Source organism: Cyprinus carpio, chromosome B3 (assembly GCF_018340385.1).
Source record: "Cyprinus carpio isolate SPL01 chromosome B3, ASM1834038v1, whole genome shotgun sequence".
Lineage (NCBI taxonomy): Eukaryota > Metazoa > Chordata > Actinopteri > Cypriniformes > Cyprinidae > Cyprinus > Cyprinus carpio.
The window spans coordinates 11045122-11057416 of NC_056599.1; the positions used below are offsets into that span (position 1 = coordinate 11045122).

Sequence of the window (12295 nt, forward strand, 5' to 3'; positions counted from 1 at the left end):
CTGAAGATAGATAGATAGATATTCACTTTACAATACTTCTTAAACATGAGGATGTTCAGTTGCCACTGAATCAAGATAAATCTTCAGTATGCATGAAGAATTGGCAAACAACTGCCATTTGCCAATGGTTCTGCCAACAGAAAAGTGCTCTGAATGTACAAACAGCAATCTAAATGTTTAAAATATTGACTTCAAAAGTCAAATATCTACTTAAACAGACATTAAACAAAATTCCAGTGGATTTATGAACACATCAAAACATGTCATGATAAAATGTTTCAAAAAGTCTGTAAAATGTGTAAAGCGAAAGCATGAGGATGAATAATTTGACCCAGTAAACTGAAAGAATTTCATTCATGAAACCAGTCTACTATTTAAATAAATGTGTAAAAAGAGACTTGCATTTTTTATTAAAATTGTTTGCTTACTAATCCATCCATCCATCATAAAAACACTTTAAACCTGAAGAAGTAAATTTGTAAGTACATGATTATTCTAAGGTTTGCATTCAGCACCATTACTCTAGTCTTCAGTCTCACACGATCCTTCAGAAATCATTCTAATATGATGATTTGCTGCTCAAGAAACATTTATTATTATTATCAATGTTGAAACAGTTGTGCTGCTTCATATTTTTGTAGATTTTTTGTAAAAAGTATTAAAACCCCCCTTAAACAGTAGTGTAAATTGAAAATTAAGAGTACATTAAATGCAAAAAAAGCAAACAAATTAAATGAAAACAATTCAGGACTGTTTTTATCATCTCAAATTTATTAATCTGTCATTTCTCAAGTTTTGACTGCTACTTGGACATTATTATTAGTGGCCATACATGTCATCCATCGGTTTCAAAGTGTATAGACAGGGGCTCTAAGGGGCCTCTGTTGGATGTCGATTTTCACATTAAAATTTCCAGAGATGATTAGATCCACAACAGTAATGTGTTAAAAGAAAGAGAGAAAAAAAAGAAAAGGTAAAAGGTATAACTGGAAAATCATCCAACAGTTCTGTGCTAATTTTAGTATTCTTATAATCAATTCTTAAAAGCGACTTCTATTTCTAGACTGAAATTATACACATACAGAGTTTCAATACTGGCATTGGGGCTGGTCACCAAATACATGATTCCATTGAACACCAGGCAAATCCTATGTATTATTAATCTAAATGTATTTTTACTAAATATATTATTTTGAGTATCGCCAATCAATTTGTCCAGTAGATGAACTTCCTATTAATTTTCGACCAGCCCTTTTAAAATTAAAATTATTACAATATCAATGCAACTAAGGCATTTCGATTGTGCAGTGGTTGTGCTGATGTCATACCATAAAGCCTAAACTCCTTTGCGCTTCCATAAACATGAAGATTACAGCTCATTTCAGATGTTATAAGTACATATAATTACATGACCAAACGGCCATTTTCTTCTCCAAAACGTCTCCCGAATATATTTCTATTGTCACAGCTTCACATATTCAAGGCCTGGAGGATGATTTGGTTATTTCGATTTACGGATACAAGGCAAAATACTACATTTCCCACAATCCTCTCCCATTCTCATTCAAAATAACATTCATTTTGAAAGTGTACCTGAAGAGAAATGCTAGCTCTGAATACAGAGGGATTTACTCTTGTTAAATACTTGGCAGGAATAAGTACAGCATATGATTTTACGCACATATATACTGCATCGTAATGCCACTGAGCAACGCAACATGGGTTGACATGCCCAGCTCACATGAACTCACATTCAAGAGACAGCAGCATTCATGCATCATTGACAAAAGCCTAAACATCAGGCTGGAAGCTCTGGTGACCAACAAGCTGAAACAACAACAACAACAACAACAAACAACTATGAATTTGGCAGGAAGAAAACAACAGAACCAGAAAAAAACAGGACTAAGATGTGAATTTGCACCAGTTCCCATCAAGCCTTGAGCTTCGAACCTGCTTGGTGTGGAAACTTGAGCATGTCGGAGAAAATGGAGGGCTCTAGAAAAGGCAAGAACCTGAGAAACGAATAAAGCACTGCAGTTTCCTCGAATCTAATGCAAACGTGACCTCACATGGTCAGAAATGAAGTATGCACACAGGTATTTTCTAAGTGAAACTCTTCAAGGCCTTCCACTCCATTTTCACATGGAAAATGCAAAAGAGTGACCAACGTGCAACATAAGATGAGTTCTGCAATTCTGAACTATAAGAGCAAAGCGTTTGATTCTCATGGACTGTCTTTTCAAGATGCTCCTCATGTTCCTGGAGTCCATGCGGTGTTCGTCTTGAGATGAGCAGGTACTGCACTTGTGCTTGACACGGTGAGAGAGGTAGATCTGAGGTTTGCTACCGATCAGACTGGCAACGGTGTAAAATTAAATGAGCACATCCAACCCAAATGGTCAACAAGTTGTGGATGCTGGAGACCTTTGAGGCACATCAGTGTGAATATCACAGGAAACACGACTCATGGTTGGTCTCGAGAAAGACATGGATGGGTACTGACTGGCTAAGGCTTTGCTTTTTGTGGTCATAAGCTCATGTTCTTTTGCTTCTCCTTGTGCTTGGAGGCACTTTGGTTGTGATTGAGGCGTAACAGGTTAGTTTATCTGCTTGACTTTCAACAGTGCAGGTGAAGTCAGAGTGTCTGTACATGAAGTAGAGGTTAAAACCACACTGGGATGATGATATGCTCTCCTCCAAACCTCTGTTTCGAGAGCACGTCCATCCAGAGCGCTATGTGTGCTATATTCTGGGAAGAGAATACGTCTAATCTAATCGGTCGTAGTTGCGGATGATTCTCAGTCTGTGTGGTTGTTCATGTTATTGGTCTTTTTGGAGTCCACTTTGCCTCCTCTTAGCTTGCCGGTAATGACCTTGTAGCAGCCGCGGGTGATTTTGTACATCCAGATTGTGTTGAGGATATCCAAACAAATGCAGGATACGATCCAGGCCACCTGAGCTGCCAGACCCAGCCTTTCGAACGCTGGCGTACCGAAGGTGCCAAACACTTTTGCCCAGTAGGGCGGCATCACGGCGATCCGCACGAGGAAGAACACGACCGCCATTGCGACGCCGTTGGCGACAACCAGCTGGTGAGTACGAGGGTAAGCTAACGCTTCGAAAAACCACCTGCGGAGAGAGAAACAGAGGTCAAACGAGACGTTTAGCATTTGGAAGGGTGATGGATCTAAACCAAATCTCTTCAAAGGAGTAAACGAATCTCACCTTTGATTCACAAATGGCGTTGACAATTCTGAAATCAGTCGCGTGTCTGGAAAAAAAAGGAAACAAAAAAAAAACAACAAAAAAAAAAAAAAAACAACATTACAAATGAAGATCATATAGACAACTGATTGAATACCTCTCATATGAGGAACATTTCCTAAATTCATTTTCTGCACTGTAATTTATTTTATATTTCACCATCCTGAAATAGTAATGAAAAAAGAAAAAGAAAAAAGAAGAAGAAAGTCTTATTTCAAGTATTTTAGAATAATATAGAACAATTTTATATTTCACCAACCATAAAAAATAAAAAAAAAAACAAAAAAAAAAAAGAATCAATAAAGTCATATCTCAATTAAATTAAAATAAAATTTAACTTTTTTAATATTTTACTATTAATATCAATCACATTGACTCCATTGTTAAAAAGGCCCAACAAAGGTTGTACTTCCTTCGCCAGCTGAGGAAGTTTAACCTGCCACAGGAGCTGCTGAAACAGTTCTACTCAGCTGTCATTGAGGCTTGTATGTGCACTTAATACTGTCTGTTTGGTTTCAGCTACAAAATCAGACATCAGAAGACTACAGAGACCCGGTTCGGACTGCTGAAAGGATTATTGGTGCTCCCCTGCCCACCCTTCAAGAAGTCGTGGCCTCTAGAGTGAGGAAAAAGGGCTCAGAAAATCACTCTGGATCCCTCACATCCAAGTTACCCCCCTTTTTTTGAACTTTTGCCATCTGGCCGGCGCTTCAAGCCGAAAATACCAGGACAGTCAGGCACAAGAACAATTTCTTCCCCCAGGCAATCTACCTCATGAACAGTTAAATGTTCACCACTTATGCAAAAATGTTGCAATATTCTTAATTTATTTTTGTTACCCCTCCATCCAAGTACATCTCTGCATCTTACTCAATTCTATTCCATTATCATCTATAGCACAACTGTTATACAATTTATTTATTTGCAATTTGTTTTTATTTTTTTGTTGTTGTTGTCTCTGTGTACTGGAAGCTTATGTCACTAATCATTATTGTTATTTCTCATTTTAATTTAGTTGAACTTGATGTTGACTGTCAAATCGGTTAACATTAATATAAGTATCATTAACTTTATTTCTAATTTTAAAATCAGTTAAACTCAACCATAATTATAAATACACATATGTAATATTATATATATATATCCTACATATTATATAAACACAAACTTCTATATATATATATATATATATATATATATATATAATATATCCTACATATTATATAAACACAAACTTCATAACATGACATAACATGACAAAAAAAAAAAAAAAAAAAAAAATACAACTAAAAAAAAAAAAATAAAAAAAAAATAATAAAAACTATATAGAGATATATAATAATATATTAACACCTAAAAATGACAAAAACATAAGAAAATTACTAAAACTATAAATACAAAAACTGATATTTTTATGATTCTGAAATAATACGGTAATGAACTCTTACCAAATAAATAAATAAATGATAAAAGCCCAAGAAAATAGGAAATTTGTGATATTCAAAGCCAATATTCAAAATTACAAAATTCTAAATTTAAATAAAAAAAAGAATAGTTGAAAATGACACTTTGGACACTCACGACACTTTCAAACAACCCTACATTCTCACTCATAACACTTTCTAAGAACCTTCCATTCTCACTGTTATTTGATGCTTTTCATCAAATTTTTGTTTTTATTTTATCGTTATTTATAATAAATATTCACAATTTCAAGGGCCTCTGCGTTTCCAGGTACTTACCAGCACAAATCCATAAGCGTATAGCGCCGCCAAGTGGTGACAGACAAAAAAGACGTCACCCATTGTACTCCAGTTACAAGCCAGAAGCACCAGGTCTGAGAGAAGAAGAGATGACGGAAGAGATAACAAGAGAGTAAAAAATGCAGACAAACCTGAAAAGATCTATGTGTAATCTGTGCTCCAACTTCCATAACAAAACAGTGATTCATACCATAGAACAGGTATCCACAGGTGATGGCCACATTCAGCTTTACCATGTTAGGATCACCCCTGAGGAAAAACAAAAAAGGATACAGCTCAACAAAAGGCAAACACAACAGTATAAGAAATGCAGTCAGTCAGCAATAGAAATGTTTGGACTTAACAAGATTAACACTGTTTGTTTGTTTCTGAAGGGTGTGATCTGTGAAAGCGTCACCACCCAGTTAACCTGCAGATGGAAACCCAAAGCATGAGGGAGTGGTGCTGCTTCTGACTCAAGCCATTTATTACTCTATCATCACTGACAGCTCTACAACTGACATTACACCATCCTCATATTCCAGTCAAATAATATTGCATTCAATTCACCTGGCTGAACATGCAGCGATATCTGGACTGAGTGTAATCTACAACGTTTGCATGTAATCGTATGTTATAAGCAAATAGCTACATATCTAGTTAATTGCAAATATACTATAAAAATGTTTATTATATAATTGCCATCAGACTGTTAGTGCTTGCTGAGAGTATTTCGTGATCTTTTGAAACGTCTGATATCAGATCAGTTTCATGCATTTGAAAAATACTGAAATCCATTTGATTTTTTTCCAATATGTTATCTATTTTTTTTATTTTTTTATTTGTAATGGTTTATTAAATTTTAATAACCAAAAATGATTCTTTTTTCTGGATTCTGTGTTTTATGATTTAATGTACAGTACATTTATAATCAAAAAATGGTAATAAATGAATTCATAAAACTTTAACAATTTAATTAATCTTTATAAAATATAATCAAATTAAATTTCTTTTAGTTTCAGCAAAACAGAAGTTTACTGTTTAAATGAAAAAAAAAAATACATGAAAAATTGTGATATTGTGTGATATTCCTTAAATTATTTTTATTATTAATACTTTAAGTATATTTTACTGTACAATATCAAAAATATCTACTAGTTAAACCAAACTTTTAAAACCAAACTCTTACATTAACACCCTATCATGACAAACATAAAAATTAAACAAAAAAAAATAAATAAAAAAATGTCAATCAAAATTCTTCTCTCACAATTCTGAAATCTCCCTCACAATTGCAAATTGTGAAATATAAACTCAGAATTGCGAGATGTAAACTTTCACATGGACAAGCATCAAGCACCACAACATACGCTGGTTTCAGCTGTTTGTTTTCATGAAAATACATTCAAGTGCAGTCGACTTGAGAGTTACAGAAGAGATGAAATGACTAAACAAACCAGTGCACTCGCCATATGGAAGATGAATATCTCAAGCCAGCGTTACAGTACGTGTGTCCCTGAGATCTGTGTCTCTCTGTGACCCTGTAAAGCGATCAGGGAACTGATACACACACAGTAGAAAGAATCCATCAACAAACAAAGTATGTGTGTGCTAGCGCCATCTCCCACACCAACAAACTAAGCTAACCTAACCTCAACTCCACTCCACTGTGCAACCTTGTTCACTGACCTCTGACCCCTCTGACAAACACTCAACTCTCACTGCCCATCCAGCACTAATGCACCATTTCACACCTGGAATATTAAAACTTATGTGTGCAAGTGGTATTTATAATCTTTCTTACTAAATATATGAAAAAAAGGAAGGCTTTATTGTTACAGACCAAATTTTTCCATCTTTTGACAGAAATTTTCTCATATTTAAAAATAGCTCTGGTGCTTTGCATGGAACTGCATGTGAATTTGCTCATTTGTTTATGAATGATTACTAGATTTTATATCAACTATATTGAGTCATACGGTGGATGATGTACCAAGACTATACTAAATTAAATTAATTTAATTCTCTTCTTATTACACAAACAATTATGACAAAACAAAATTAAATAAAAAAACAATTTTTAACCTTCACCAGTGGTCTGTGTCAAAGCATTTATTTTATAGAATATTCATTGACAATTCTCTGAATTATTAATGGGCCATTAGACATCGACCAACACCAATAAAATGAAACACAATAATTAATTAATCAAAAAGTACTGTATCTTAGGATTATAATTAATTAAAACTTAACCCATAAAAAAACATAACTTAGAAAAAACTGACTTAAAAAATTATAAAAGTTATTTTATTTCAGTGGCTAAGGCAACATTTTTTCATTTTTTGAAGTACTTAAATATCTAAAATTAAACGAACTAAAATTAATAAATAAAAATGTAATAAAAACTATAAAGACATTTAAAAAAACTAATAAAATGACTAAAACTTGAACTAAAATATAACTAAAAATAAAATAATATAATAACTAAAACTAAAACATAAAATATAAAAATTCAATCTAATTCAAAATACCAACAAAAATAATAATATTATATCAATGATGCTAAAATAACGCTGCTGTAGCCTTAAATACATAACTTTTGGCATTACTTTAAAAATTATAATTAAAATTCCCTCCAAAAATAATTTAAATGTGCGCTATCTAATCTATTTCTTTCATGGACTTTCATTATGGTTTGATCGTGGAACATGTCATTCTGACATTAACCTTATCAGGTCATTTTATTTTTACCTGAATACAGATAACTCATTGGTTTAGGAAAAAAATATTTAGGCCACAGTTTATAGGAACAAACAGTATTAGCCTTCAAATGGACACACATAAGCATGTTTCATCACCTTTGACCTCATTCAGTTCACTATGTGGACAAGCAGGTCAGCTTTAGAGAACAGATTCAGACAACTGCCCCGACAGGCCAGACTTGCAGCACAGACCAGTCTAATGAAAGCCATTATTGTGTAAGGATGGGTGACAGTGTATTACTGTGAAACACAAAGAGATCGGCTGGAAAGTTTGAAAGGCTCTGTGGAGTGGTACTCTTCAGGCGAGACTGGATCAAACTTGTTTTAAAAAACTGAGTAAATCGGCATAAGGGTAATCATTTTGATTGAGAATTTAGCAAACATAGCAATATCAAGAATGTGTTGAGTCATTCTACAAGTGGCTTTAAAATGTGAATATGGCTAATATAGTTGGAAACACAGAAGTGAGGACAGACAAAAAAAAGCATACAATCATTTAAGTAAAGAAGTGAAGACTCCTTAATATTTCTTTCTCATTCTACATCATACTTTTTTCTTTGTTTTGAATTTTTCAAAATCCTCTATAAATATATTTCCTGGTTCAAATGAAGAGCCAAATCTCACATTTGACATGATGTCGACTAAAAGGCATGTTGTTGTGCCCGCAGGTTATGCATCAACCCAGTTACCATCATAACTGCCCCTTATTAAAATAATGTATTATTTCATACTTCAAAAACAGCAGCTGACATCATCCTCCTTTCAGCAAATGAACTCTGCAAGGACATGAAAATATCTTTATCACTTCATCTGATATTTCCGTAAGTTTGCCAGAAGGAAATCTCTTACCATCATTTTTTTTTTTTATCAGTAAACAACTGATGACACTTGAAAACAAGTTTTCTGAAGAAAAATTTGCACTGAAGTTATTTTCTAAAATTCACCTTGAAGCATCATACCCTTGAGCCAGTGTTATTTTCATATCATTTAAATATAATTGTAGTTTATATCAATATTTTGAATTAGTTTTTTATTTTATTATTTTATTTATGATTTTACCTTATCTTAAATTAACATATCAAATACTCAATACATACTTACGTATTTTTTAAATGTATATCTATTTAGCTTTTAATTTATTAATAACTTTCATTTAATTTTCATTTGTAATTTTAATACTTCATACTTGAAATTAGTTTACATTTCCTTACATTAAGTTCACTTTACATTTATTTTATTTGAAGTAACAGAAAATTTTTTGATGGTTTTATTTGTAGTTTATATTTCGGTAAACTATTACCAGGCCTTGAGCATAATGGCTAAACTGTAAAACTGCCAACTCCGTTACCATCAGCCCTGAAATGCATTAGTTATGGACTGACTTATATTAATATTGATCAGTGTAGCTTGAGATGCACAATGGAATTTACCTACAGCGGAAACTGGATATTTACAACCCATGCCACGACTGCTCAGACGGGCCACAACAAGAACAGCAAACTGAAGAGAGAAACCTTTCCTTCTAAACGGTCTCATGATCCCACAACACCCACTGAAGAGTCAAACTGGACGTGAAACAAAACCAGACCAGAGAGGTGACATTATCTACAATCAAACCTAGCAAAAAAAAAAAAAAAAAGGCATCTGTATCGTAGAATGACCCCCTTTTTTCTTGTGTTTTTTGGGGGAGTGTTACTGGCCGAGATGGCCTATGGGACAGTGAGAGAGGGGCTGATCAGAGGAGAGAGGAGGCCTGGAGGGCTGTCACATGATACGACAGAGGAGGGGGTCTGGGAATCTGTTGTTTCCTGTTGAAAAGGCGCCTTGTTGGCAAGATTAAAAACTCTCTGATCTGACAGAGCGAGAAGGGAGAGAGGAAAAGAGACACTGACAACAGACAGAAATACGGTTCCCTCACTAATCAAGTCACTCACAGAGGTGAGGAGAAAGGGGAAAAGAAATAAAATGAGAGCAGATGTGACAAAACAAAAAGAGAATTCAAGAATTTAAAAAAAAAATCAATCAAAACAAAAAGACACTCATACATAATCCAAATATTATTCATAAACCATACAAAACAAAACTACTCAGACGTAATCGAGATGGTCTTCCTATACTATCCAGCTATTTATGTGTGTTAATATTTTCACTGGAGAAAGCCATATTATGGATTTTGAACTCATATTTTAGCCGGAAGCAACAGTAAGAAGTAAAAATGTCTTAATGATGGATTTGTTTGTTAAAAAAGCACAGCTTTTCACTTCACTTTTCACTTTCAATTCATCAGTGGTGTGGATTACTTGTGATGTTTTTATCAGTGGTTTGGACTCTGACGGCACCCATTCAATTCACAGCAAATCAAGAAATGCTAAATTCCAAATCCACAAGAAACAAACTCATCTACATCTTAAATGGACAGAGGGGGAGAAAAACGTTTCGTTGTCCATTCCTTTATAAAAAATCTAAGTAACTGTTTTTTCTTCTCTGTTTACTTTTTTACTTCAAATCAAAGATGTTTGGCATGATTCAAGGCTCTTTACTAAAGAATTTCATGAAATCTCTACAGAAAAAGCTTTTTTAAAAAAAACTTAAATATGAATCAGAACCATGAATCAAAAAAACATTCTATACAAAAGTATTTGTAAAAGTATTATTATTATTGTTATTAGGCCATAAAATGCTGTTTTGGTAGGCAGCTCACTAGGTTTCGGAGCAGAGCTATAGAGGACAGAGGAGGTGACAACCACTAAAGACAAATTACCATTCTTCCCCTTCAGGATGCAAAGATGCAGACCAAACAGGCAGCAGGCAGAAAGGAAAGATTAAAGAGAGGGAAAGAAGAAAAGAAAAATAAAGAAGACAAATGAGACGGCAGTTGTGTGCACTGGTGACTACAGAGGACACATTACTGATGACAGAGCAAAAGTTTCAATTAAAACTTCAGGAGATTTTACTCAACTGGACATGATATTGACACTTACATATTGACTGGTACTAATTACAGGTTTGATTCTTGCTTTTGGGGCTTTTATGGATTCAAAAATTGTTTGCATTGTTTGAGTTTAGTTGTAAACAGTGAAAAATGTGAAATATCACAATGAGATCCAAGTAGTACACAGAGTTGAAAATCCACTCTGTTTTTGAGTTATCTGCATCTTACCAGACGGGGTCCTCATTGATGGCATCATCGTACCAGAGGATATAGAGACAGAACAGTCCCACAATTAACGCATGGACAGTGGACACCAGCCTGAGGACATAAAAACAGCTCGGTAATCATCAAAGTTTGGTGCTCAGAAATTATCTAAATTATCTCTATGTTTCTTTAAAGTCCTTTGCAATATTATTTTCTACAAAAAAACCTAAATCCTTAGATCCGAATTAACAATACTTCTTAACTTTTAAAAAAATATTCTTAAAGGGATAATTCACCTAAAAATTACATTTCTGTCATCATTTACTCACCCTGATTTTGTTTCAAACCTGTATGAGTTTCTTCACAAAACAAAACACAAAAGGAGAAATTTTGAAAAAAAAAAAAAAAAAAAAAAAAAAAAAAAATGAGTTGGCATTGGCTTCCATAGTATTTTTTCCTTAATGGAAGTCAATGGCTACCGTCGATTATTTGGTTCCCAACATTCCATCTTTTTTGACGTTCCACAAAAGAAAGAAACTCATACAGGTTTATTACAACCTGAGGGCAAATTATGACAAAATTAAATTTTTTAGGTGAAGTATCCCTTTACAGTTGTCTAAATGCCTAGAATCCAATCTAAGGTCTTAAAGGTAAACTGTTTATTTCATTTATCGGGCTGTTTTAAATATAAGCATTAGAACATTACTCCTTAACAAAAGCTTAATAGTTTAACAAATATACCTCTAAGATTTACCAGTGTAAAGTTTTGAATTTGACCTTGTGTGCAGGATAGTATCCCACAACGTAAATTTGATTATACTATTTAATACTATTACTTTATTCTTAATAAAAAAAAATACTAACATACACAATAAAATTAATAAACAAAAATCAATACCTAATTGATCTTTGCTTCACACATGGACCCAGTAGCATTATCAACACGGCTATACATGTTTTTTTACAAATTTTTTCTTTGATTTTGCTTCACACAGCACCCATTGCTCTTATGCATATTTCCTCAAAATGTGACTTCATTTTCCATGATTCCTCAAAATGAGACTTCATTGTCCTTGCTTCATTATACAACACCTCATCATATACAAATCCATGCATATATAGCTGCCAGTCTATTTCTATTTGTACTGTTGACCCATTCATCCATGCATGCATTTCTACCCACATTTCTATAAGAGCAGTGCTGATGATATGAGGCTGATACCTGGAGTTCCAGTCGTTGAGTTTGTTTGGAGGAAGTTTCCCATAACCCTGTGTGAAGTTGGAAGACAGAACTGGACTGACGCATGAGAAGAACAGCTGGAACCCCACAAAGCTGCCGGCCACAACATACACCTCTCTCATATCCATCTCTCACCTGCACAAGAGAC

At 33.9% G+C, this 12295-nt stretch overlaps 1 protein-coding gene across 1 annotated transcript in view; it reads right to left on the reverse strand.

The window, feature by feature from the left end:
- Positions 1–751: 751 nt before the first annotated feature.
- Positions 752–12295, reverse strand: part of tlcd4b (TLC domain containing 4b) — a 15267-nt gene continuing 3723 nt past the window's right edge. Inside the window, exons 2-7 of the mRNA XM_042721364.1 lie at positions 12130–12282; positions 10932–11021; positions 5221–5279; positions 4988–5104; positions 3229–3286; positions 752–3132 (exon numbers count right to left, since the gene is read on the reverse strand). Coding sequence (XP_042577298.1) covers positions 2802–3132; positions 3229–3286; positions 4988–5104; positions 5221–5279; positions 10932–11021; positions 12130–12275 — 801 coding nt within the window. The 5' untranslated portion in view covers positions 12276–12282 and the 3' untranslated portion in view covers positions 752–2801. The remainder of the gene's footprint in view (positions 3133–3228; positions 3287–4987; positions 5105–5220; positions 5280–10931; positions 11022–12129; positions 12283–12295) is intronic.